At 44.4% G+C, this 25,953-nt stretch overlaps 5 protein-coding genes and 1 long non-coding RNA gene across 17 annotated transcripts in view; 3 read left to right on the forward strand and 3 right to left on the reverse strand.

Moving 5' to 3' along the window:
• The first annotated feature begins 866 nt into the window (after positions 1 to 866).
• On the forward strand, positions 867 to 1,455 carry LOC149267978 (uncharacterized). The gene is made up of 3 exons (XR_016271140.1): positions 867 to 990; positions 1,078 to 1,192; positions 1,266 to 1,455. It is a non-coding gene; the product is annotated as an uncharacterized LOC149267978 (long non-coding RNA).
• A 1,913-nt stretch (positions 1,456 to 3,368) lies between these two features.
• The window catches only part of LOC108620087 (uncharacterized), a 241,107-nt gene continuing 218,522 nt past the window's right edge, over positions 3,369 to 25,953 (reverse strand). For all 11 annotated transcript variants that reach the window (XM_089474705.1, XM_089474708.1, XM_089474700.1 and 8 more), the window contains 4 exons: positions 23,627 to 23,889; positions 7,827 to 10,761; positions 7,169 to 7,665; positions 3,369 to 5,740 (listed from right to left, as the gene is read on the reverse strand). In XM_089474705.1, coding sequence (XP_089330831.1) covers positions 4,643 to 5,740; positions 7,169 to 7,665; positions 7,827 to 10,761; positions 23,627 to 23,889 — 4,793 coding nt within the window. In that variant the 3' untranslated portion in view covers positions 3,369 to 4,642. The remainder of the gene's footprint in view (positions 5,741 to 7,168; positions 7,666 to 7,826; positions 10,762 to 23,626; positions 23,890 to 25,953) is intronic.
• LOC108620086 (uncharacterized) lies at positions 12,373 to 15,435 on the reverse strand. 2 transcript variants are annotated; one of them, XM_018016955.2, is made up of 2 exons: positions 13,873 to 15,344; positions 12,373 to 13,802 (listed from the first exon to the last, which is right to left on the reverse strand). In XM_018016955.2, exons 1-2 carry the CDS (start codon positions 15,100 to 15,102, stop codon positions 13,713 to 13,715), a joined length of 1,320 nt encoding a protein of 439 aa, XP_017872444.2. In that variant the 5' UTR covers positions 15,103 to 15,344; the 3' UTR covers positions 12,373 to 13,712. The 2 variants fall into 2 exon arrangements, with proteins under 2 accessions (XP_017872444.2, XP_017872443.2); XM_018016954.2 differs by having other exon boundaries at positions 12,440 to 15,435.
• Positions 16,078 to 16,888, forward strand: LOC149267979 (uncharacterized). The gene has a single exon (XM_089474717.1). The coding sequence runs from the start codon at positions 16,173 to 16,175 to the stop codon at positions 16,683 to 16,685; it is 513 nt and encodes a 170-aa protein (XP_089330843.1). The 5' UTR covers positions 16,078 to 16,172; the 3' UTR covers positions 16,686 to 16,888.
• LOC149267980 (uncharacterized) lies at positions 18,018 to 18,847 on the reverse strand. The gene has a single exon (XM_089474718.1). It carries the CDS (start codon positions 18,762 to 18,764, stop codon positions 18,252 to 18,254), a length of 513 nt encoding a protein of 170 aa, XP_089330844.1. The 5' UTR covers positions 18,765 to 18,847; the 3' UTR covers positions 18,018 to 18,251.
• On the forward strand, positions 20,452 to 21,473 carry LOC149267981 (uncharacterized). The gene is made up of 3 exons (XM_089474716.1): positions 20,452 to 20,611; positions 20,672 to 21,118; positions 21,193 to 21,473. The coding sequence occupies exons 1-3, from the start codon at positions 20,590 to 20,592 to the stop codon at positions 21,378 to 21,380; spliced, it is 657 nt and encodes a 218-aa protein (XP_089330842.1). The 5' UTR covers positions 20,452 to 20,589; the 3' UTR covers positions 21,381 to 21,473.

Genomic DNA, 25,953 nt, shown 5'->3' on the forward strand with positions numbered 1-25,953 from the left:
TACAGCTAAAGCTCAGGGCTTTGATCTAGGGAGAGAGAGAGAGAGAGAGAGAGACACAGACAGAGCAGAAGTCTGAGCTCGTGCATATTTGATCAAATCTGTTTCATTTTTACAGCATATCCAGCTTATAGAGTTTGACACTATTAGCAATGACACTTCATATATATAATAAATAAATCCCAATTAGTCTATTAGTAGTAAAAGTTTTGAAGAAACAAAATAAACTGTGGACAAGTTAAACTCATGTGTCAGAGCGACTTTATTTCTATTAATTCACTGAAAGACACCAAAAATACTTTTACTGTCTGCGTATTGGGGATGGCACGACTGCTATGTTATGATTATATGATAATCGATTAGTTTGCTTCAAATTCAATAATCGAATTCTATCACAAAAGATAGTGCGATGAGACATTAATCAATTACTTGCACAGATAAATAATTAATTAAGCATATTTAGAACGTATAAAGTGCATATCGAATACATTTTATCATGCATTCGCTTCATACATCAGAGTTCTCTTCTGCCTTTGATTTATTGTGCTAGAGTGAGACAACGAAACTGCCGAGCTGTTAAACTGTTAAAGGCACAGCACTGTTAACAATGTAGTGTTGGCAATGTTAGCAACGCACAATGTTAACCTCTACCGCTCCTCTACCACTAGCCACTCTATCGTATTGGTATATGAAACATCTGGAACTGAAACACAATGCTGTCAACAGAAAATAGAATCAGGGAACATTTTTGTACCCTTCACCTTATTTATAAAAAATGTTATATGTAGATAACATAGCAGCTCCCCTCCTCCCCAGCTTTGTGTATAAAGCGAGAATCCAACCAGTTTGCAGCTTTGCAAAGAAGTAACAGTATTCAAGCCATTCGAATGGCCGATTCAAACGGTTTTTTCCGCGCTTTTTCGGCTACGTGAATTAAAAACTGTAAAGATACAGGCGTGGCAGGCTTTCAGCAATCCATTCATTGTAGCTCAGGTAAATATTTAAATTTCAGTTTTTACCATGTTGTTATATTCATATATTGTTTTTTTTTTTTTTTTTTTTTTTTTTTTTCTTGTTCAGGATAAGCCTTGTTTTTACCTTCGTCCATGTTTGCAATATCAATTGTAGTACTATCATGCTCCAAATAATACTCCATTGGAAAAATATTGTTTTTGCATGGCTCTTAAGAGAAACGGTATTAAATTAATAACCAAATAATACTCTATTTTTATATATTAATATATACATGTGTATATTCTGTATTTCAGCTGACCAGTGATGCATTCTGAAGCTTCAACTCCATCGACTCCAACTACGTGCACCAGCAAAAACTCATCCTTAACATCTTGTTTATTCATTCTCTTAAACTATGTCTTTGTTCGTATTTCAATTTTGTTATTATCTCGAAATATGTTCCTCACTTATATAATATATGTGTTACACATATTGCGTATTAAATTTGAGTAAAATGAATCCCTTTGTTGACATCTCAACAAATTTAAGCCCTATGCATATTTCAGCTGCGTTGCTTTTATCCATATTAATATTTGAATGCATTTCAATGGAAACATATTTGAAGTCTTTTGAGGTAAAACATTAATTACACTTCAGCAAGAGAGACATTTTGTTTATGTTTCTATTGCAGTTCCTATTTCGCTCGAGATTAATCAAAATTCGGTCCTGACATCACTCACTGAAATTTCAGCTTTGATGTATGCCAGTTGCTGTAAATATTGCATAGTACAAGCAGCTATTGAATCAACTTTTAAATGGACTATGTGAGTGTGCATGTGTGTGTGTGCGTGTGTGTGTGCGTGTGTGTGTGTGTGTACTCTGACAGACGGCTTGTAGTTTCAGTTGCTCTTCTATTGTTGGGGGCTTCTTGGCCCACAGCACATCTTGCTGCACACAGAGTCTCTATGATATACATTTTAATAACTAGGAAAAAGAGAGAGTGGAAGGGAGAGAGAGAGTGGGAGAGAGAGTGAGCTGCAGCTGTAGACTAACAACGCTTGAATTTGGGTTGTGGCAGGTGCGAGCTGCTCCTTGCTCAACTTGTGTGTCTATGTGTGTGTCTATGTGTGTGTGTGTGGGTGTGTGCATGTCTGTTTATGTGCGTGTGCGTGTGTGTGTGTGTGAGCGCGGCTAATTAAAATTCCGCATTGCATTTAATGCCGTTGATGAGAAAACGTGCTCAAGACAGCGGAAATGTCCATTTCATTAAAATTTTCTAAAGACAAAACAAGATGATAAATATACGTATATATACATGTACATATATAAGTATATACATATATATTTATATATAATGCACACATATATTAGCGCACTTTACTTGAAAGCAAGCATTTAACCTTCCCCCCTTCCCCCTCTGACAAACCCAGCCTCAATCAAGCAAAACTTTCGAGTCATAATTTATTGTTAAATTTCGTTTGTCATTTATTTATATTTAGTTCTTGTTGCATTCAATACAATATTTGTTTTTTTGTTTTTTTTTTCTCATAATAATTTCATTTATTGCATTTGTATTTTTGTTGTTGTTGTTTTGCTTCTGTTTCGTATGTGAATTCTGTTTGGCTTTCAAGTTCTACGCAAGACTAGAACTATTGCATGTTGGTATCTGTGTGTGTGTGTGTGTGTGTGTGGAGGGACATCAATATTGATTGGCTTTCAACTCACACAAACACATACACGCATATTATTGCTGCAGAGCATTTGGTAAGCTTCGTTTAATGCATAGATTTATTTACTCTTATAGTATTTTTTTGTTTTTGGTTTGTTTTTATATTTTTGGTATTGTTGTTTGTAATTTGTTTTGCTGTATTTTTGCATTTGATTCTTATTTTCGATTTTTGATTTTGTTTGTTTGCCTGCTTTTGATTTGCGTTTAGCGATTTTCAGATAACTTAGCATACACTTTTACAGGGTATCTGCCCGGCTCACGTGTGGCATGCAGCGCTGCCCACATATGTATGCTATGGTTAAGCCAGGGACTGGGGCGTAACATCTTTTGATTTGATTTGTTTTGCTAAGGTTTAGTTTGCTAGCATTATTTGCATTTGCATTTGTGTTTCGTGTTCCACTCTCGCTTTCGCTTTCTCTTTCTCTCTTCTTCTTAGCTGGCCATAAAGTAATTGGTATACTACGCAGCGCTCTGTCACATAAATATGTTTTGCTTAAATATTTAAATATGCTTTCAATTTGTATTTATTTCGTATTATAGCTAAATCCTTGACTAAAGTTATTTCATTATCATTTAAGTAGTTATTTAAAAAAAATTCTATTTATTTATTGTATTACGAAAATGATAATTATAAAGTAGATGACAAAAAAAAAATTTCTTTTGCGTTTTAAAAATGAAACTCTTTGAGTTTTTCTTTTCTTTTTTTTTTTTAATTTTTTTTTTTTTTTTTTTTTTTTTTTTTTACTTTTGTTTCTCGCTTAGCCTAATCCAATTTCGTATTCTTGGTTTAATTGTATATTTTAATTAGATTAATTAGTTATAATATGTTGCTCTTGCAGTTTAATGCCATTCGAAAGAGAGATTATTAAACTCCTTCGTTTACTGTTAGTGATTCTTACTTACCGCGCTGCTTCGACAAAAAAAAAAAGTTGTTTATCTTTGATTACATCTAAGTTTTTCCGCTTGGGTTCGAAAAAAAAATTTGTCAACAACATCAACATTGATTACAGTTGTGCCTGTGCCTCTCTAAACCCTAAATAAATACATACATACATATGTATATGTACTATGCGTAGCTGGCTTTATCTACGACACTTTTCATAGTATTTCCTTGCATTTATTTTCATATATTTATCATTACACTAAAAACAGATTTTTTTTTTCTTTTTGATTTTTGTCTGTGTTGCTTTTCATATTTGAGTTGAGTTTTCATTGCGTTCCAGCTTGTATTTACATTGAAAATGGTTTACTCTCAGTATTGTTATTATATATATATATTTATTAATTTTTTTTTTTTTTGTAAATATTTAATTTATTTTATTTTATTTATTTATTTTTTTTTTTTGCTCTATTTGAAATTGTCATAACTAAACGAACGTTGAACGCATCATGATGTTTATTATCACTAACCTAGTTATTTTTATGTTTATTTGTTGGAAGTTGGTTTCTCTTTTTTTTTCTTTTTTTTTTCAATTTTTTTTTTTTTTACTCATAAATTAAATGCATTTTTGGGCCACATTGAAAACATAAAAAATGCTTTGACATTTCCTCCGATTGAAAAAGTTTTTATGCTAAATGAATTGAATGGCACATCAAACATATATATATATATATATATACGCATATATATGCTTGTGGGCTTTGAGTGGGTGTATTTGGCAGATCAAGTGAGTGCGGGGACAGACATACTGAGCCAGTGTGGTAAAATGAATGAATTATTTGAGTAACCTTTTGAGCACTGCATATTTCGTAATACTCGCTCGCGTCTGATTGAATTGGTTATTGTTCGAGTATAAATACATATGTATATATGTATGCATATTATATGTATGTATATGCATGCTGACATGGATAATGCCATTAATGACGACAACTGAGAGCAAGTCTTTCCGCATATAATATGCAACATTCATGAAGTGCACTGCAAATCGAATGCAATTGAAATAATCCGGCGTGGGGCGACTAACAGACGCTCAAATGGTTCGTATTGAGCACCACGCCCGCCGCCATGTAGCCCCCGATGGCCCCGTTGTTGGGCCGGTGGTGGTGGTGGTGGTTGTTGTGGCTGTGATTGGTGTGCGGTGCATTGCTCGCCGGCGATGTGGAGACGGCCACAATGCTGCCCGCTGCATCGCCATTCTCGACAACGAGTCCCCCGATGCCCACAATGGGGCTGCGGCTGCCCGACTTGGCCAAGGCCAACGGCACGCCGCCAATGGGCGTGGTTGCCGTGGTGGTGGTGGTGCCGGTGCCGGTGCCGGTGCTCAAGCTGGTGCCGCTAATGTGCGCACTGATGCCACTCGGCACGCTGGCCATGCCATGGGCGCCGCCAGCTGGCGCCGTTGACGCCGAGGCGGCGGCTGCTGCGGCCGCAGCGCTGTTGACGCTGGCCGCGGTGCGCGTCAGCTCCTCGTTGGGTATGGAGAAATGGCGATAGGAGATGTACTCGGGCGGCATGGCCGCCTGCCGCTTGGCGTTCTCGATGCGCTGCTTCTTGAGCTTCACGTAGCTGAGCACCGATATCATCACAATGAACACAATGATGCCCAAGCAGCAGCCGACAATCAGGCCCAGGCGACGCGTCAGTATCGAGTGTATGAAGCCGTTGCTCGACAGCCCGTTCTCGTCCGTGATCAGGCTGGGCGTGGAGTCCAGGGTCTGGACGTCGGTGCAGGCCGAGATGTGCGAGTTCTTGAGCACCTCATGCAGCGCCTTGTCCGTCACAATGCTGTTCTCAATCAGCGCCTGCTGCTGCTGCTGCTGCTGCTGCTGCTGCTGGAGCTGGTGCTGCTCGTGGATGGCGCCGTTCAGATGCTGATACGGCGAGTAGCTGTCCGGCATGGAGGGCAGGGCGGCGGCCAGGGGCCCATCACCAGCTGCTGCCAGCGTGAGCAGCAGCTCGTCGCGCGACTCATTGTAGTGCAGCCTTTGGAGCGCATTGGCCAACGGCTCCGAGAGCCAATTACCCGTGCCGATGACGCAGATGTGATAGCGCGTGTTGGGACTCAATTTCGTTAGCTTTGTCGAGCTGGCCGTGCCGTTTAGCCGCTTGCCGTGTATCTGTGGAATAAATTAACCAAGTTTTCAACATAATTATTGCGATGCCAACCTCAGTCATGCACTCAATATGCCCCAGTCACCAATTCCTCACCACATCATCATCATCATTGTCATCATCGTCTTCATCATCGTCCGCGTCGCCCTCGTCGTGTCGTTTTATTAAAATTTTCTTTTTGGCCCTGCGGCCGCAACATGACTAACTGACCTCGACAATGGGCTCGATTAGCGATTTAATTGTTAAATACAATGATGGAAAATAATAGCAAAAGAAGCTACATTTATTATAAAATGAGTATAATTAATAAATTTAATTTTGTATTTTATCTTTAATTTTTGCATTTAATTATGTTTAAATACTTTATCATTATTTATCATTAATTTAATTATTTTTAAATACTTTATCATTATTTATTAATTATTTAATTATTTTTAAATAGTTTAAACCTTTTTATATTATTTTATTTATTTTTTTAGGGTATTTTATTTGTTTTTATATTTTAAATTTTATTTTAATTTTTTTTTAATTTTTTTAATTTTTGTATTTTTTTTTTTTTTAATTTTAATTTGGATCAATTCGGTTTGTAACTAATAATTTTTGCGTGTATTTATTATATTATATTTATTATATTTATTTAATTTCAGTTTTTTCCTCATTTTACTTCTTTTTTTTTTTTAATTTTATTTTAATATTTTAAAATAAATTTTTTCTTTCCTCTTTATTAATATTTTTATATATTATTAGTTCTATCTTTTTAAATAACATTTGGTAATATTTGTTATTCAATTAATGTTATCAGAATTCGGTATTCTAATAACATAATTAATGAATTGTAATAAAAATTAAACCTCTTACTAGCCTAAAGATAAAAAAGACATTAAATAAATACATTAAATAAAATATTTTTTAATAAATAAAAACCAATGATTGTTGCCTAAATCAAAAATAGAAATTTTATAAGAGATTGATATGAGCTTGAGCCTCAACTATTTCAACTAAACAGCTTTGCTTACTAAATCAATTCCTAAACTATTTCTAATCGTCTTAGAACAAGGGAGCCTAGAAATGTTTTGTGTTCACATTTCGTTCGAGTCGAGCCCACTGTGCCATCGGCATCTTAGTTAGTTGAGAGCCCGGGGCAACGTGATGCTTAAATTAAATTTTGTATGCACAAAGTTGCGCAGTTTATCGCCGATCGAACGAGGCCACATGGCGCCCCCTGCTCCACGGCGACCGCTAAGCGTTGATTAAGCGTTTATTAAAAGAGAATTACGGGCCGGGGGCCAAACAGGACAAGAGTACCAAAGTGGAGCAGGGGGAACAGGAGTAAACTTGGCCAACACGGCATCGAGTGCTTAACATCGGATTTCTTTTAAATTTGTGCGTCCACTGTCAGTTAGCGTCTGGCTGAGCAATCATTGGCCACTCACCTCATCCGTGGCAGCAAACTGGGCCAGGCGCTCCCTCTCGCTGTCTCGCTCAAACTCGCTGTGCTGGCGTGGCATATCGTAGTCCCGGTCCCGGTCCCGGTCCCTCTCCCGCTCCCGCTGTCTATCTCTATCCCGTTCGTGATGATTATCGGTGCGGCCTCGGGTGTCGTCGCGGTCGGCTGGTGCCGCAATGAGTCCATCGCCGGTGGCGTGGTAAACAATTTCAAAGCCAGTGAGGCCCAAATGGTCGCGACTCTGCCAGGAGACGACCACCGAATATGGCTGTATGTCCTGTATGGCCATTTTGGGTATTAATGGGGCATCACAGAATTGCTGCGGCTCCATGCGGCCAAACACCTTGCCGCGCAGTTCCGTCGGGTGTTCGCACCTCAGATAATTAATGTTATCACCGCCCGTTGGCGATAGCGACCATTTGCGATGATCCCGCAGCCATTCCCAGAGCTTTTGTGCATCACAGCTGCAATGCAGTGGATTCTCTATATATGTGTGCGTGTGTGTGAGTGTGCGCGCGAGTGTGCGTGAACGAAACACAAATGAAAATGCCATCAGAGTAAGCACCAAATTAGCTAAAGGACTGTGAATTTACGGCTGGTTAAACGCCGCTGCAGCCCCAGCCGCAATTGCACTCGATACTCACCCTCCAGCTTCAGTGTGCGCAGATTCGTTTCGAGCGGCCTCAGCGGCTCCAGCGGCACCAGCTCAAAGTAGTTCTTGCGCAGATCGAGCAGATGCAGCTTCCGCAAGTAGCGGAAGGCGTCGTTGGACAGCGCCGTCATCCGGTTGCCCATGAGCAGCAGCTCGACGAGTCCGTGCAGGTTGCGGAAGGTCTTCTTGGAGATGCGATCCAGCTGATTGAAGCTGAGGTCCAGCGTCTGCAGCTGGCCCAGCTCGCTGCTGAACTCGTCCAGATCCTTGAGCGTGTTGTGGGATATGTTGAGCAGGCGCAGGAGGCGAAGTCCCTGCAGGCGCTCCTTGGGCAGCATCTCCAGCTCGTTGACGCTGATGTCCAGGGTGAGCAGATTCACGAGCGACTTGAAGGCGCCGGGCGAGATGCGTGTGATGCGATTGTTGACCAAATGCAGATGCTGCAGTGCCTGGAAGGCTTCAAAGTCCTTGGACGTGAGTATGGAGAGGTTCGTCTGGCAGATGTAGAGCTCCTTGAGGTAGAGATAACGCTCCTCCTTCACCGTATAGATCTTGTTGATGGGATTGCCGGTCAGATTGAGCCAGGACAGGCGCGGTATAGACACGTCCGACAGCGCCGAGCTGGGTATCTGCAGGAACCGATTGCTGGACAAGTCGACGCGCTGCAGATTGATCGAGTGCCGCAGAAAGTTGGCCGGCAGCGAGAGCAGCAGATTGCCACTGAGATCCACGTTGTCCAGTTGGGTTAGGTTGACCGCATTGAAGCCGCTCAGCGAGCTGATCTTGTTGTCGCGCAGCACCAGCTGGCGCAGATTGAGGGTGCCGCTCAGCTTGAAGAAGTCAATGGAGTTGAGTTGGTTTTTGGCCAGATCCAGTGTCTCCAGCGTGCTCAGATTGTAGAGGGCGATGTGCGGGAACTCGACGAGATTGTTGCGGCACAGACGCAGCTCCTTGAACACGTTCAGGCCGCTGAAGATGTTGCGGTTCATCTCGGTCAGCTGATTGTCGCACAGATCGATGCGCACCAGGTTCGTGTTCTTGGCAAACAGCTGGTCGGGTATGCTGCTCAGGCTGCAGTTGGCCATGGAGAGCTGCTGCAGGGAGCGCAGCTTGTCGAACATGCCCGACATGATGCCGCCAACGGCGCCGCCAATGCCCACATGGCTGAAGTTGTTGTGCGAGAGATGCAGTCGCCGCAGGCTGGGCACGTCGAGCTTCTGTATGTCCGCCGGATTGAGCTGATTGCGCTCCAGATTGAGCTCATTCAGATTCTGCATGGACTTGAACGTGTGCTGCTCCAGCTTGCGCAGCGAGGTGTTGCGCAGATTGAGCGTGCTCAGGGGCAGCTCGTCCATAAATATGTCGCGTGTCAGCTGCACCAGCGGATTGTGGGAGAGATCCAGGGACTTGAGCTGCTTCAGCCGGCTGAAGGCGTAGCCCTCGATGGCCTCGATCTGATTGTTGGCCAGACTGAGCTCCTCCAGGCTGTGCAACGTGGAGAAGTAGTCGCGCCGCAGCTGACGCAGCTGATTGCCGCTCAGGTCGAGGAACTTGAGCAGACCCAGACTGACGAAGGTGTCCTTCTCGATCTCGCGTATCCGATTGTTGCTCAGATAGAGCCGGCCCAGGTGCGGCGTGTCCACGAACAGCGATCGGTCGATCTTCACCAGCTGATTGTCGCGCAGCCACATGATCTGAATGCGCTGCTGCTGCCGGAACGTGCGCTGGTGGATCTTGTGCAGATAGTTCGCCTCCAGCTGAATGGAGAGCAGCGAGGAGTTCTGCTCCGGAAAGATGTCCTCCAGCATGGTCAGCTGATTGTCCTGCAGATTGATGTGCTGCATGTTGGCCAAGGTATGGAAGGCGCCCGGCTCAATGTCCTCGATGTTGTTCTTCTGGATGTGCAGCTCCTGCAGCGCCGGCAGCGGCTCGAAGACGCCCTTCCGCACGCGGCGAATGCGATTGTTGTGCAGCCGCACCTCGCGCAGCTGCTCCAGCTTGCGGAACATGCCGATCTCCAGGTCCTGGATCTCATTGTTGTCCAGCGACAGCGACGACAGCTTCGTGCACTTATCGAAGAGGGTGACGGGCACCAGGGGAATGAAGTTGGAGCGCAAATACAAGTGATCCAAGTTGGCCAAGGTGCTGAACACATTGGGATCGATGTGGGCAATGCCATTCGACTCCAAGTAGATGACATCCACATTGGTCGAATTGGTGAACGCATCCGCGGGCAGCTCCAGTATATTGTTCTCGGAGAGGAACACCTCGCGCAGCTGCGGCAGGTTGGAGAAGACCCCACCGATGGCGTGTATGTGGTTGTGGCTGAGGTCGACTGTCTGCAGGCGTTTGTTCTTGTCGAAGACCTTCGGATCGAGCGTGATGATGCGATTGTGCGACATGTCCAGCGACATCAGCTCCTTGAGGCTCCTGAAGGCCTCCGGCTGCACGATCTCAATCTGGTTGGCATAGAACGACAGCGTCTTCAGCTGGGGAAAGGCGCGAAAGCAGTCGTGCGCGATCTCGCTGAACTGATTCGAGCTCAGATCCAGCAGGATCAGCGAGGGTAGCTGCAGAGCGGCTGCCGTTGCCGCTGCCGCCGAGGCGTTGTTCGTGGCCAGCTGAATGTCGCCGTAGAAGGTGGAGATCTTGTTGTTGGATAGCCGCAGGATGCGCAGGTGATCCAGCTTGCGCAGCGCCATCATCGGAAATGTGCGCAGGCCGTTCTCCGACACGTCAATCTCCTGCATGCAGTCCTCCAGTCCGGCGAAGCCATGCTCCGGTATGGTCTGCAGCCGGTTGCCCTTGATGTTCAGCTTGGACACGCGCAGCCCATAGAAGCTGTAGTCCTCGATGCGCACAATCTCGTTGTAGTCAAAGTCCAGCGCGGTCAGCTTCTGCATGGAGCTGAGGGCCCGAGAGGGTAGCTGTGAGAAGAGAGAAGAGAGATGAAGTTTCAATTAGGGTTGAATGAATTTATAAGCATGTTAGAGAATGTAGGTTAGCTCTTAGCTTTAAGTGAAGTACAACCTTTTATTATATTTATGTATATCGATAAGGATATTCTTAAGGAGCGTAGTGAGGTAATTCGCTTTGGCTACACGCATTTGTTTGCCTATATGAGGCAGACGAAGGAGAGCTACAGAAGATCATTTAAGTTATTTTTTTATTTGGTATTTGTATTTAAGAGAGTTCTTTAAGCAGTAGAGAGTTTTCCCATTGGTCCCTTAAGGTTTGACTGCAACGACCTCTACCTGGCACCGGCCTCAACATTTGAGCACGACTTGGTGCTTGAGTGAGAGGCGCCCTATATAAAGGGCAGCTACTGCAGCATTTCTTCAGTCGCCCAGGCCTGGTGGGGGTCTGTTATATAGTGCAGTAAAGTAACTGAAGTGAGGTGAACTGAACTGAAGTGAGGTGAACTGAGGTGAGGTGAACTGAAATGAAGTGAGGTGAACTGAACTGAAGTGAGGTAAACTGAAGTGAGGTGAACTGAAGTGAGCTGAACTGAAGTAAGGTGAACTGAGGTGAGGTGAACTGAAGTGAGGTGAACTGAAGTGGGCCTAAATGTTGAGTGATCGTTCAGCGAAGCATTAAAGACTAGGAGAAGCTACTTGGAGGAAATACTTGGAGAAAATGCTTAGAGGAAATACCTAAAGGAAATATTTAGGCTAAAAACTTAGAGGAAATACTTGGAGAAAGTACTTGGAGAAACTATTCGAAGAAAGGAGGAAAGAGAAGGAGCAATCACTTAACTTAATTATTTCATTTCAAGTATTCAAAGTAGTCAGATAGAGTACTCTGAGTCAGCTGATACTCTGATTAATTTCTGTTATTTATCATTTGCCTAATTAAATGCGGCTTTAATTGAATTTAGTTTAATACGTATTTTCATTTATTGAAAATATAATTTTTTTTTTTTCTAATTTTTTTCTAATTTGAATTGCAAATGTCAAAGGTAAAATTTTGACATTTTGCATGCATATCAATGCGGAGCTTTTTCTATATAACGAGCCCAACTAATTACATAAAAGCAAATTAATGTCAAGCGAAACTTAGCAAAATTGCGTCAGTTTGCGGTTCAACTGTTATGCAATATTTTGCATTTATAAAATATTTACGTTCGTTTTGAATTTTTTTTTTATTATTATTATTATTATTATTTTTTTTTTTTTATTTCATTTATTTATTTATTTGCGCAAGTGCTTCGTGGCAGCTGTTTCGACCTTACAATGTTTTGAATAGCATTAATTGAAAGGCACATACATGTTTTATGCACCTACACACGTACACACACACGCACACACACATACACTGAAATTGTGTTGAAGTGAGCTGCATAGAATGGAGCGAACAGGTGCCAAAATATTGAGCTTATGCAGGAGAAAGAGACAGAGAGAGAGAGGGAGAACGAGTGAGCGAGCACAATGGACTTTGGGAAATGAATGCAACTGAAGCAGCTGTTCTCAATCATCAGGCGAACGGCGCATTCATCAAATGAAACTGTAATATTATTAAGCAACTTATGTTTATTTAAGAAATCTTATTTGCTATAGTTCAACAATGCAAATCTTGTCAAAATCTGTTCAGAATTGCTAGATTTATAGTTGAGGAAAATGTCGGTTCAGTTCAAGCTGAGTTAATAGAGATTATATATGTATGTGTATATGAACAGGCAATAGGCGCAGCATTTCTGCCTTTTGGGACTCTGATTCCAATTGCCATAAAAAACCTGTCTTCGAGCTGTATTTAGTAGTTTATATAATTCTGATTGCAAAATCTGGGCTAATTCGATTGCTTAAACTTATATATATTTATGTGCAGATGTATATGTATACCTCGCTCTTCCTCTTCTAGGCAACATTCGCAGCCAAAGGTGGCATACCATGATGACTACTTATCTATTCCACATATATTCTAAATATTTTATGCATTTCATTCCATTAATTTATATATTCATATAAGATATTTCCTATAATAGATTTTCGATACACCGAAAACATGAAAACATAAAGCTATAAATTTCTTAAAACAAACTATCTAGGCGTTGCAACTATCTAGTTCTTATAGTTTCTTCACACGTACGGACAAACGGGCGGACAGTGCTAAAGCAGCTCGCAATGCGAGCAGGGCTGGCAGATCTTGAAAGCTTTTGTTCTTTTGGGTTATAAAACATACTTCTGATAATCTAATCATTAAGTTAACTCTAAAGTTAGCCACGCCCCTTCAGGCTATTACATACACTCTTATAAATCCATTATTCTCCAATTTTGCATTTTCAATAGGCGCAGGGTATAAAAAGAAGGATAAAAATTAGCTGAGTGGATAAATTCATTTTTGCTGTTTTTATTCCTCCATAAATATAATATATATATATATATATATATATATATATTTTTTTTTTAACATTTATTAGTCGATTACATTACATTGTCTTCCTTTGCTTCCCTTCCCACTACTCGTGTAGTATCTCTGTCTCTCTCACTCTCTCTCACTCTCTCTCTCTCTCTCTCCATCTCTCTCCATCTCTCTCCATCTCTCTCCATCTGTCTGTCTCATGCTCTCTGTCTCTCTCTCTATCTCCCTGCATCTCTTTTCCTTAACTCCCTGTCTTGCTCAACCTCCCTGTCTCTATCTCCCTTTGTCTCTCTCTCTCTCTCTCTCTCTCTCTCTCTCTCTCTGTCTCTCTCTGTCTATATTTCCCTCTCTTTCTGTGTGTGTGTAACTTGTATGCGTTGTACAACAATTGGAATTTAATAACGGTCTCGTCCATTCTGTGGAGAAGTGTACCGCCGACGCAGGGGAAAACGCAGCATACTCCTCTCGAACGGAGAGACGATGATGCGTTGGCCGTCGAGCCTGCTGCCGTCCATGCTCTTCAGGGCGCGCTGGCAGTCCTCGGGGTGGACGTATTCGACAAAGGCGAAGCCGCGGCCGACGGGCGTGCAGCCATTGCGATAGAAATGATCTATGGGAAAATCAACATTGGTCAGCTGGCCAAAGCTGCCAAAAATCTCAATAATATTGGTTTTGGTCACCTGGCGCGTCAGTCCCCGGATGTGCAGGCGCACGGTCTTGAGATCGCGTTCGTGCCAACTGAATGGACTGGGCGTACGATCCGCGCTGCGACGTCGATAGCTTGGTGGCAGCGTCGCCTGGCGCGAGTGCGAGCGGCGGGCACGAGGGCGAGAGCTCTGATCGGAGGGCGCACGGTGTTCGCGAGGGCGTGGCGTTTGTCGAGACGTGGAGCGCCAGTCCTTGGAGCGGCCGCACTCACGCTCACTTCTACGAGCGTCGCGAAGCTCAGTATTGTGGCTGCGCTCCCTCGACGGCTCATGGCGGCGCTTCTTCTCCTCCTTCTTCTCCTCCTTGCGCACATGTGACTTGCACTCCAACTTCAGCTTGTCTTTGTCTTTGTCCTTCGACTCGGACTTCTTCAACGCCTCGCTCAGCTTGGCCTTGCTCGAAGCGTGCTTCTCCTTGCATCCACGCGGCGAGGGCGTCGAGCAGCATTTGTCTTTTTCCTTGTGCTTTAGCTCCCCGCTCACCTTCTGCAAAATTTTCTTCGACTTGCTGGTGGCCGACGACCGCTCCTTGCTCCTGTGCTTGTCCAGCGAGCTCTTCGAGGATGATTTCGACTTCTTGGACTTGGACCCGTGCGACTTGGACGAGTGCTTGCTCTTGCTCTTGCTCTTCGGCTCGTTGCCCGACGGCGTCGAGCGGGCGCAACGGTCGCTGCGACTCCGGCGCCGTTTGGTGTACGGCGTGGGCGACCAAGCCTTCATTGCTTTGGGATCCAGCTTTGGGGTAGTAGCCGTCGGCACAACTGCGGACATAGCCTGGACCGTGGCTGGGGCCGAGGGCGGAAAGTGTGCTACAGCCGGAGCCGGAGCCGGAGCCGGAGCCGGAGCCGGAGCCGGGTCAGTGGCAGCTGATGCGACCTTCTTGCGGGATCTTCGCGAATGGCTGCGATGTTTCGATTTGTTTTTGGATCTCTTCAACGTCTTCTTTTTGCGTGAGCGTCGACGTCGTCGCCTCCTTCGCTCAACCTCGCTATCCGAATCGCTGGTCGAGCTCACCGAGGTGCTGCAAGTGCTGCAAGACATCGACCCACTGCTGGAGTAGCAGCTCTCCGAGTCGCTTTCGCTGTCGCAGCTGGACGACGACGACGGGCGGGGGACCCTCTCCGCCGGAGCCACATTGGCATGGGACGATCTTCTGTCCCTCCTCGACGATGACTCGCCGCGATTGGAGGCGTGCCGCCGCATTTTTACTGGATATTTTCTCGACTCCGGCAAATCAAATATTATTTAAGGAAATTGTTTTTTTTTTTTCTTTTTTTTTTTCTTTTTTTTTTCAAGGTGCACGACGAACGTTTAAAAAGTGAAATAACGAAATCTACAAATTCTGGATTTTTGATTTTTGTTTTATTTCAGATTTTGCTGCTCAGCTTGTCGCTCGACGAAATTCGTTTCAAAATGAATGTGTGAGCTCGAGCGAGCGACTATGCCCCCGTTTGCCCCTCAAGGCCCACTTTGATTGCACAAATTTTTGACAGCAAACTGATGGCAAAGTGCCGAGGCTGAAAGCATGAGTCACTGATTAAGTGAAGGCACAACATATAATTAGGAAAGTAATAAAGGTTGCAGTTCGTTTTGGTATTTGATATCAAAGTAGGTTTTTCCCTCTCACATATACAGCAGAAATATAAGCCGTGCCACTCCCACTTCAGTGGGTAAATTGAAATTATACTGGCTAAATTACGCCGCCTCAAGTCGATAAACATTATATCATGCAGCTCGATTTAATTTGCCCCAATGAAACCAGACACTTGTTATGGCATTGCCATACCGAGCCTTTGGCCCAAATTACATAACTTGGCCAATACTAAGCGAGATTTCCATGTGGCTTATTTGTACATTATTATTTGAGTTAATCATTGATTTAGGCAGATAGATAATAAATCTATTGAAAGAACTTTATCGCAGTCTCTTAGCCAAAAGCAAAGTCACAAAATCTTGCCAAAAACTCCACATTATTTAATTAACACAAAGGAATATTCCAGGCAAGATAATACTCTCGCATTCATTGTTTTGTTTCATGTACTTTGTAAGTAAATTCTTTGTCAGATTAGCTGAACCAGACGTTATTCGATTGTTTGGCTGCCTGAAAGGGGAAATGGGAGCAGTTGTCGCCAGAGAATGCCGCCTCGCGCTGGCCGGCCGTATAAATAGCCCGTTGAGGTGTCTGGGCAATCATCAGCAACTGTCGCTTGCTTCGCTCAACAGCTCAAGTCTCAGCTCCGATTCCAGTTCCAGTTCCAGTTCCAACTGCAGTCATGTACAAGCTCACCATTTGCTGCATGCTAATCGTCGTCCTGGCGACTGCTGCCCAGGCCACGAATAGGCCAAGACCAAGACCCGTCTGCGTGGGCCGCTGCACTGTGGAGGACTTGAGGCGCACCGATTGGGTCTGCACCCGGGATGCCAGGACCAATCTGTGCACCAGGCTGCGACCCTGCCGACTGCGCGAACGCAACTGCGCTCTGAGGGATCTGGGCCTGAAGCCGCTGCGACAGACGAGCCTGCGGCAGTGCGCCAATGTCAGGGGCATCGAGGGCACCGCCCGCTGTGCCCCCACCAGGAATCCTCCCCGTGTGAGGAGCTGCGTCGACAGGTCCTGCGTCAATCAGAGGCCCAACAGCTGCTGGCGCACTCGGGACGGCCGCAACCTTTGGCTCAGCATCTGCGATGCCCGCCGGGTGAACTGCGTCAACAGGAACAAGCCGCTGGGACAGCTGGTGCGCGTCCAGGACATCAAGTGCCGCATCAAGCCCGCCGTCACGGCCTGAGCGACGACCACAGCGATAACCCATCCGGCGATAGCCCATCCGTGTTTATTTCCCGTATATGCACAGCTGCATATATATCTATCGTGCCTCATTCCATATCTTATTTCGGACAATTTGTTTGCTTTCTTTTATTTTTTTCGTGGTCATTCGTACACATAATTAAAAAATAGAAAAATAAATAAATACATTTGTATTCGCATAAACTATTGTCTATATATATCTTAAAGGTATACAAATTGTGGGCGTGGCCAACAAGTCAAATTTATATCTTGAAGCTAGCAGCATTTTTATTGAGCAGGAGTCTTATTTGTATGAAATTGAAGAGTTTATTTCGTTAATGATGAATTTTTAATTTTTTTTTTTTATTTTTTATTTTGGATTGTTTTTACATAATTACTTGGAGTATTTCATATTCGAGTGCTACAATACTACACTGCTTAAGCAACAATGGACAGCATTCATAAACTGCTTGAAGCTTTTATCCGTAATCAACTTTTAATCAGAGCAGAACAGCCGCTGCTCGAGCTGCTCACGTGGCCCTCGGCTGAGAGGCAGCTCTGCAGCTGGACGCGGATAAGGATGCAGCGCAATTGATATTAGCGCGGGTCAGCCACAATGCACGTAACTGAGAGAGAGTAGCAGGAGACGGGAGTCGGGAGACGGGAGGTGGGAGGTGGGCGATGGCCTCAAGGCTGGAGAAATACAATGCGTGCTGCTCAGACCGAGGATATACGTCTGAGCAGAAGGAAGCTGAGAGGGGATGGGCATGGGGATGGGAATGGGAATGGGGAGAGGATGCGTTTAACGAGCTGCAGCTGATGCGCTGCATGCGTGGCAACAATTTCGCTTGCTTCGGCAAATGAAATGAATACAATTTCTTGTTCGAGCTGTTTGGCTTTTTAATTGCATTAAATTACAAAATTTCCGCTACGGCTGAGCTGCTGTGGAGGAGGAGGCGTGTGAGGGCGTGGGCGGACGGTGCGGGCGAGGCAGGTGGCTGCAGCTAGGCCCGAACAGGAGTCGGGCGGCCAGTGACATGGGCGAGCGAATTACGGGCTTTTAATTAATGTACTGACATGGAAATTTATGGCAGTCGATTTTAATTTATTGAACATTTGCGATGCCGTTTGGGCCGCTTTTGGCTTGGCGCCTTGAAAAGCGCGCGGCCCCAGCAAATTTATGGCCAAGTCATGCGAGTCAGTGCCGGAGCAGGAGCAGGAGCAGGAGCAGCAGCAGCAGCAGCAGCAGCAGCAGAAGCAGGAGGCCCAGCGCTGTGGTACGAGGTGACATAGTGTGGCCGAAGCACATATAAAAGCAGAACAAAGAAATGGATGCCATAAAATGATATTTATTTTTATTGTCGCAACATTATGAAATATTTACGAGCGTTTTGAATTTGATACGAAGGACCGAGAAGAGAGAAAAAACAAAATAATAATAAGGAGCAAACAAATTGTCCGAAATAAGATATGGAATGCGGCGCGATAGATATATATGCAGCTGTGCATATACGGGAAATAAACACGGATGGGTTATCGCCGGATGGGTTATCGCTGTGGTCGTCGCTCAGGCCGTGACGGCGGGCTTGATGCGGCACTTGATGTCCTGGACGCGCACCAGCTGTCCCAGCGGCTTGTTCCTGTTGACGCAGTTCACCCGGCGGGCATCGCAGATGCTGAGCCAAAGGTTGCGGCCGTCCCGAGTGCGCCAGCAGCTGTTGGGCCTCTGATTGACGCAGGACCTGTCGACGCAGCTCCTCACACGGGGAGGATTCCTGGTGGGGGCACAGCGGGCGGTGCCCTCGATGCCCCTGACATTGGCGCACTGCCGCAGGCTCGTCTGTCGCAGCGGCTTCAGGCCCAGATCCCTCAGAGCGCAGTTGCGTTCGCGCAGTCGGCAGGGTCGCAGCCTGGTGCACAGATTGGTCCTGGCATCCCGGGTGCAGACCCAATCGGTGCGCCTCAAGTCCCCCACAGTGCAGCGGCCCACGCAGACGGGTCTTGGTCTTGGCCTATTCGTGGCCTGGGCAGCAGTCGCCAGGACGACGATTAGCATGCAGCAAATGGTGAGCTTGTACATGACTGGAACTGGAGCTGGAACTGGAATCGGAGCTGAGACTTGAGCTGTTGAGCGAAGCAAGCGACAGTTGCTGATGATTGCCCAGACACCTCAACGGGCTATTTATACGGCCGGCCAGCGCGAGGCGGCATTCTCTGGCGACAACTGCTCCCATTTCCCCTTTCAGGCAGCCAAACAATCGAATAACTTACAAACTAACTTACAAAGTACATGAAACAAAACAATGAATGCGAGAGTATTATCAGGCCTGGAATATTCCTTTGTGTTAATTAAATAATGTGGAGTTCTTGGCAAGATTTTGTGACTTTGCTTTCGACTAAGAGCTTTTCAGATAGTTCCTTCGATAAATCTATCATCTCATTTGACTTTGATTTGCCTTGATGCATTATGAAATGTTTTGTGGAATTTTCTTATATCTTAAGTAATTCTGACCTTTGATTGTATTTGCTTGAGCCTTTATATGGTTAAATGGACTTTGAATGGGAAAGGTAGTAAATCGAGAGAGGTAGTAAATCGAGACCCACGGAAGTAAATTACTTTATTACCAATATTTTATTATTATTATTATTATTATTTTTTTTTTTTTAATTCATTTATTGCAGCTTATTGTCTGAGACTATTTAGCGCATTATTGACTTAAACCTTAACTTAGATTATTGGCTAGAAGCCAGTATTTACATATTTACAAATTTTAACAACATTTAAGGTCTGTGGTCTAAGGGATGAGATCTTTTAAGCCTTCGCCTACTGTTGTTTACTGCCAGGTCAGTAGCCAGTGGATTTGGGTGTGCTAAGAGCCTGTCCGCGTACCTCGAGGAGTGACGTCCTATCAGTTCAGCGATTGTTGGTACGCTTAGGTCGCTGTGCAGCACAGAGTTGCGGACGTACCAGCTAGCGCCTGTGAGTCGCCGAAGCGCCTTTTTTTGTAGGGTTTGCACTTTATTTATGTGAGTCCTCGCTGCGGTACCCCAAATGGGGATAGCGTATGTTAGAGTTGGAACAACGATGGCATTATAGATTTTTATTTTGCTCTGTAGCGACAGCTTGCTAGAGGGCCTCAGCATCCAATCCAGTTTTTTGATTCTCATCTTGGCTGTATTAACTGCCTGCGTGATGTGCGCACTATAGGTCAGCTTTTTATCTAGTGTTACACCGAGATATTTAACTTTGTTGACCTTCGGTATTTGCACTCCCAGAGTTTATTATTATTTAAATAAGAAATGATTGTGCAATGGTTATGTGAAGGAGTCGAGGCAGACTTGATAAAAAATTTCTTTATTTTTGTATAGGACTACTATCTAATTCGTCTTTCCTCTATGACAATTATGATATTTCCTTTCACATCCTTATATTGAAATACTTTATCGTAATTTATAATCAAATTCTGGTTGCTAAAGATTCTCAGGACGCCTTGAAATCTCAGCTTAGCCTTATCCAATCGAGCGGCTGGGCATAGCAGCTATCGAAGCATGACCATGCCCATTATTCTAATTGCTCCACCCGCAAAGTTGGCTTTTGACAGCAATTAAATTAGATTATATAGTCGTGTTGCTGGTTAGCTGGGCAGGAGCTCGGCTACAAAATGGCCCCAAATATGCATTAATTGCCATTCGATGGCGCTGCGTTCTGCTGCCGCTGCTGCTGCTGCTTGGGTCAATGGCATCGACAGCTGTCGTTCAGTTGTTGTTGTTGCTCCCCTTCGGCTGGGGCGCGTGCCCGGCCCCCCATTGTTTAGCCAGTGGCTGGCCGAGCTATAAAAGCGTCGAGCGTCTGCTGGGGGTCAACAACTCAGAGAGCAGCCACGAAGCACGAAGCACACCACAACATGCAGTGGACCACGCTAATTGGTAGGTGTTTCTCTGCTCTGGGAATATGCCTGGACTGATCGATCGTCTTGTTCTTTGCAGTATTTGCGCTGCAGCTGATGCGAGCAGCGATTGCCTCGACAACTCCCGCGCCCAATCCCCTCACCCGGCCCACAATTGGGCCCGTGTGTCTCCAGCCGCCGGTTTGCGTTGCGCGCAGTCCGCGGGTTTGCGGCCGGCTGCCCAATGGCCTGTGTCGCCGCTTCACGAACATTTGCGAGCTGATCGCCGTGAATCGCCGGGATGTGAGCGGCGACAGGAGGTTGACCTGGACACACACGCAGGAGCGGGATTGCCGGCTGGTGCGGCGAGTGGGCGCCGGCAGTGCCAACTGGTGCCAGCAGGACTGTCCCCGGCGAGCCGTCCCCTGCCGACGCACGCCCCGTGCCCAGGAGATTTGCGTGCGCTCACGCAACCTGAGGTCCTGCCGGGTCCTGGCCAACCGCTGCCAGCTACTGAACCTCAACTGCTTCGGGCGTCCACGCAACAGTGAGTGATGTCTAGGTCCCTTTGGAGAATGTCAACTAAACTATCTCTCTCTCTCTCTCTCTCTCTCTCTCCAGATTGGCTGCCGGCGCCGAGGCGCCTTTGCGGCCAGCTGCGTGCGGGCGACAGACCGCGCGCCTGCCAGCTTCGGCTGCCTTCCAGGCGGCCCGATGTGACCATCAGTCCACCCGTCCTGCCACGCCCACCGACCAGCGACCAGCCTCTGACGACGACGACCAGCCAGCCTGCTGCAACAGCTGGCTAGGCCACAGGCTCGCAGCTTTCTTCTGCATCTCTTTCTCATCTTCTTCTCTTCTCTTGCTCTCTTTCACAATAAATCGAACTACTTTAACATTGACTTGCAACTTTAACTGTATAATTGCTGGCAGGAGCAGCGAAAGCACTGCTGCCACGCCCACATGTTTCCAGCTGGCTGCCTTTTCGGTGGGAATTATTTTATTGAACGCAATTGTTTTTAGCTTTGGCTCGTTTGTTATTTCGCGGCGGCAAATTACTTTTTATGGCCGCCCAAGCGGCGGTTGTCGGGTTTATGTTACGTTAACGGTGAATGCCGTTCGCATTGCTGCCACACTGACTCTGCCACAGTGGCTGCCTGCCGTTGCCTGTCGTTGCCTGGCTGCCTGGCTGGCGTTGCCTTTGCCGCTGCGGCGGCTGTTTTCCAAATTTAATGGCTTAGAAAGCCATTTGCATTTTTTCGGTTGCCCAACTTTGTTGAACATTATTGACGCCGTATGTTGGTGCCGCTAATTAGCTTTAGCTGCACCACCACCACCACCCCCAGCACCACTAGCACCACTACCGGCAAACAAATATTGTGGCTGTATTAAATTATGCAATGGCAATGCTGCAAACTACAAAAATTAAATAAATTAGTCGACTACGCAATCTCCTGAATCCTTCTAAGAATTTATATTTCTTCATGTCTTTCTGCTTACACGAGAAACACACACACACTACGCATAAACACGTATGGACTGCAGTGTGGGCTTACTATAGGAACTTAACTGTTTAATATCTTTTCTTGTCGATGGACTATCTCCATGAAACTTGTACAGATATGAGGGTGAGGGGCTGGATATAGGGATGAGGGTTAAACTACAACAAAAATTGAAATTATATAGAATACATATAAGTCTACATTTAAAATTTGGAAGCTCTAGCTCTAAAGGTGTGGAAGATATAATTAAATAACTACCTATCGATAAGGTTTTTGATCGATAATAAAATATCGGGAGTAGTTATCGATTTTTTAAGCAAGACTTGATCTCCGCGTGGTATACACGGACTTGGGAAAAATTATTTCAAGTCTCTAGCTCTTATATCTTCTGAGATCGACGCGTTCAAACATACGGACAGACGGACAGACAGACGGACTCAGCTCGTCGCCCTGATCAAGAATATATATTTTATGGGGTCTGCCACGCCTCTTTCTGCCTGTTACATACCTCTAACAAAACCAATATACCCTAATATCCCATTTTCAATGGGTTCAGGCTATAAAAAACGAAAATCTTTAAGAAAATGCATTGCATTTATTTACTCAATATATGTATATATTTACTTAAGTGCAAAGTTGCGCAAAGCAGAGTTGCTCGGTGTTTCGGGTATTTTAAGTTTCGCCCGAAAGTATGCAATGAAGTTGCGCCAGCCGGAAATTGAAGCCCGCTGCTGCGGCTGCCATATTGGAAGCACGTTAAATTCCATTGCATACTTTTGTGCGCGTTGGAAATTCAATAAACTAATAAGTAAATTTGCCGAACGCATAAAGAACTAGTTTTAATTGGATCTCATGTGTGGTTGCCCAGCGCAGATATGTAAATGTCCGATATAAATATATTGGCTTATGCAAGGCAATGTCTGCTGCTGCTGCTGCTGCTGTTGCTGCTGCTGCTGCTGTTGCTGCTGCGGCTGCTGCTGCTCCTCCTCTACGAGCTTGACATTCCTAGTAAAGCATATTAAATTTTACCCACCTCTGCACATATACCTGCATTCACACACATACATGCGTATCTGTATGTGTGTGTATACAATATTTGCATATTGAAATTTTCTTGGCTTTTTAGCCAGCCGAGCCACGTGGCTGGCACACATATTAATCGCCGTTGCTGCTGTCGAGCAGCCAACAGTTGATTGTCACAACGTTAGTTGGGGCGTGGGCTACGGGGCGTGGCACTGGCACGACAATAAGCACACTGTTGCCAGGACAGGCCACAGGCGGCAGCACATTGTTGTGAAGTGCAATAAATTTGCATGCTATTATTTTGGTGTCTGTTGACGTTGACGTTGAAGTTGACGTTGACGTTAAAGTTAACGTTCACGTTCACGTTGACATTGCCTTTCTGTGCGCCCTTGCCTTGGGCTTTGGCCCACTTTAGCGCATTCCTCAGCTGCGTATATCAGCTCCTGCTAAACTCCACTGACTGCCTATAGTCAGCCGCTGCTGCCCTGGCCACTTGGCGTATGCGCAATTCGCCATTTTCAGCCACTTACCTGCGTTAGCTTGCCGTTGACAATGCTGAGCGACTCGAGGCTGCCGCGCACATTGCGCAAGCTGTTCTCCTTGAGCGCCTCCAGGTGCGAGTGCGAGAACTGCAAATGGCGTATGTGCACGCCCGGCTGGATGACGTCCTGCGAGAGCGATGTCACCGACCGATCGAAGTCGTAGATGGAGAGCGAGTGTATCGGCGCCGAGATGCGCTCCAGCGTCGAGCGCAGCGACAGCGCCGTCGTCCCGGGACACTCCAGAAAGAGGCCTGCAAATAGCCAGAGCTCAATCATTAATCATCGACAAACAGCAAACAAGAAGCACCCCAATGCATATTATCATTGCCATTAGCATTAGTAATTGCGCTCACACTCAACTGGAGCAATCAGTCGAGCCGAAGCCCTTGACTGTGTCTCAAGTTGCCCGATGCGTGTGCCCCAAGGTTTGTTGGCCCTTGATTAGGTCTGATACAGATGAGAGAATAATCAGCTTACCTAACGCTGAAAATTCTCGGGAAATTCGCTGCCAATAACAATGGATTATTCTAATTTTCCTTTGCTTAGCAAACAAATGAAAAAAAGATTTCCTAATTCAGCCAAATAATTTAATTCGGGATTTTCTAAAGAATAGTTCTGAGTGTGAGATGTATTATATATTTTTACAATAGAAAAAATATTCTTATTGAAATTAAATCCAAAAGAAATCAAATTAAATAAATAAAAACATAAAAAAAAAATTCAACAGCCATAAATTGAATCGACTTTTATTAACATCTAAGAAATCAATTTACGCTTTTGGCTAACCCAAATGCCATTTGGATTCAGAAGCTCAAAGGCAGCTGCATTAATAGCGAAAATTCCATTAAAAATGCAATTATTGCAAATTAGATTGAATAAATTTTTCAATTAATAGAAAATTCGTATAGCTGGCGGATTTCTCATTTTGCCAATTAGCGGAAGCAGAGATCAAAGCAAACGAATTGCTAGATTAAATATTGAGCAAAACTATGAGTGCTGTATAATCAGGTGTCTTTGACTAGCAGATACCCTGGAAGTCGTGGGGCATCTTAAAAAAAAAAAAAAAAGATGGAAATGTGGGATCATTTAATATATGGAGAAAATTATTGGAGTTTCCAGAGAGAGAGACAACAGCCTCAAATGGAGAGACAACAGCTTCAATTGGTTGACTATATGTAAAACTGAGTCTCTCTGATTGACCTACTTTTCAAGATCAACAAACTTCGATACGAAAACAGAATGACAGACAGCAATGCGAATATGACTAGATTGATAATGCTTTAATGCCTGCTCAATAATCTATAACTTATTATTCGATGTAATTCTCAACATTTTTAGCTTAGTTCCCAACATTTGTCTTAAATTTTACAGAAGAGCAGCACTTGGAAAACTCATATAGGCACGCCTGCTATAGCTCTATAACTATAGCTTCTGTTATGTGTTTACGTCAAACAAACATATGCAAATCTGTGATATATCTTTGATCTATATATGATGCGTATTTAAATAATGCTCACTTTTCTGGTGGATTTGACAGAGAATAGATCCAATTTCTTGACATATAGAATATTTATATGATTTAATATTATATTAAAAATTACATGTAGAATATATATATGATTTAATATTATATTTAAAAAAATAAAAATATAAAATTAACATAGTAAATAAAAACTTTAACTATAGTCTCACACCTAAAAGCCAAAACGGTTAAATCTCTATATGCTCTGTCTAGTGGCATTTCACATTGGCAAGAACTAGAAACTGGAGCTTCCCAAAATTTGAATGATATGTTACTCTCTGCTGTTTAAAATTGCGGCCTAACCAACAGGGAATACTATTTATTGAAAATCTGTTGAGATATCTGAGCTTGCATGACATTCATGGATAGATATACATACATATATGTAAATATATTGTATGGATCGAAAATCTTGAGTTTTACGTGATTTTTGGTTTGAATTGTGAACAAATTTTTAATATTTTTCTACGTATTATCTAGTCGTATATCAATATGAGAATAACAAGAATTTAATATCAAGAATTTATCTTAATCTTAATATATCTATCATATATATTTTAATTCTTGTCTTTTATATTTCTTCTAATCTATAATATGTGTTTTTATTTGCCTCAATTTAGCTTTCACATGATGAGCAGCTCGGCGAGAGTGAACGTAACTGAATCTGGTCTGCTCCCCTAGTTTGGGGCTGATCTATTGACCATACTCGACTTAATTGACTTGAGGGCTGTGAGTGCAGGGCATATTAGCATCGCATCGCATCGCATCGCCATCGCATTCGAGTGCACTTGGC

Source organism: Drosophila arizonae, chromosome X, assembly GCF_054131065.1.
Source record: "Drosophila arizonae isolate 15081-1271.41 chromosome X, UAZ_ARI_1.0, whole genome shotgun sequence".
Classification (NCBI taxonomy): domain Eukaryota; kingdom Metazoa; phylum Arthropoda; class Insecta; order Diptera; family Drosophilidae; genus Drosophila; species Drosophila arizonae.

Coding starts and splice junctions, on each gene's coding strand:
- LOC149267980 (XM_089474718.1), bottom strand. CDS start 18,764: ATGTACAAGCTCACCATTTGCTGCATGCTAATCGTCGTCCTGGCGACT.
- LOC149267979 (XM_089474717.1), top strand. CDS start 16,173: ATGTACAAGCTCACCATTTGCTGCATGCTAATCGTCGTCCTGGCGACT.
- LOC108620086 (XM_018016954.2), bottom strand. CDS start 15,102: ATGCGGCGGCACGCCTCCAATCGCGGCGAGTCATCGTCGAGGAGGGAC.
- LOC149267981 (XM_089474716.1), top strand. CDS start 20,590: ATGCAGTGGACCACGCTAATTG. Junction 20,612..20,671: donor GCAGTGGACCACGCTAATTG/GTAGGTGTTTCT, acceptor TGTTCTTTGCAG/TATTTGCGCTGCAGCTGATG. Junction 21,119..21,192: donor CTTCGGGCGTCCACGCAACA/GTGAGTGATGTC, acceptor CTCTCTCTCCAG/ATTGGCTGCCGGCGCCGAGG.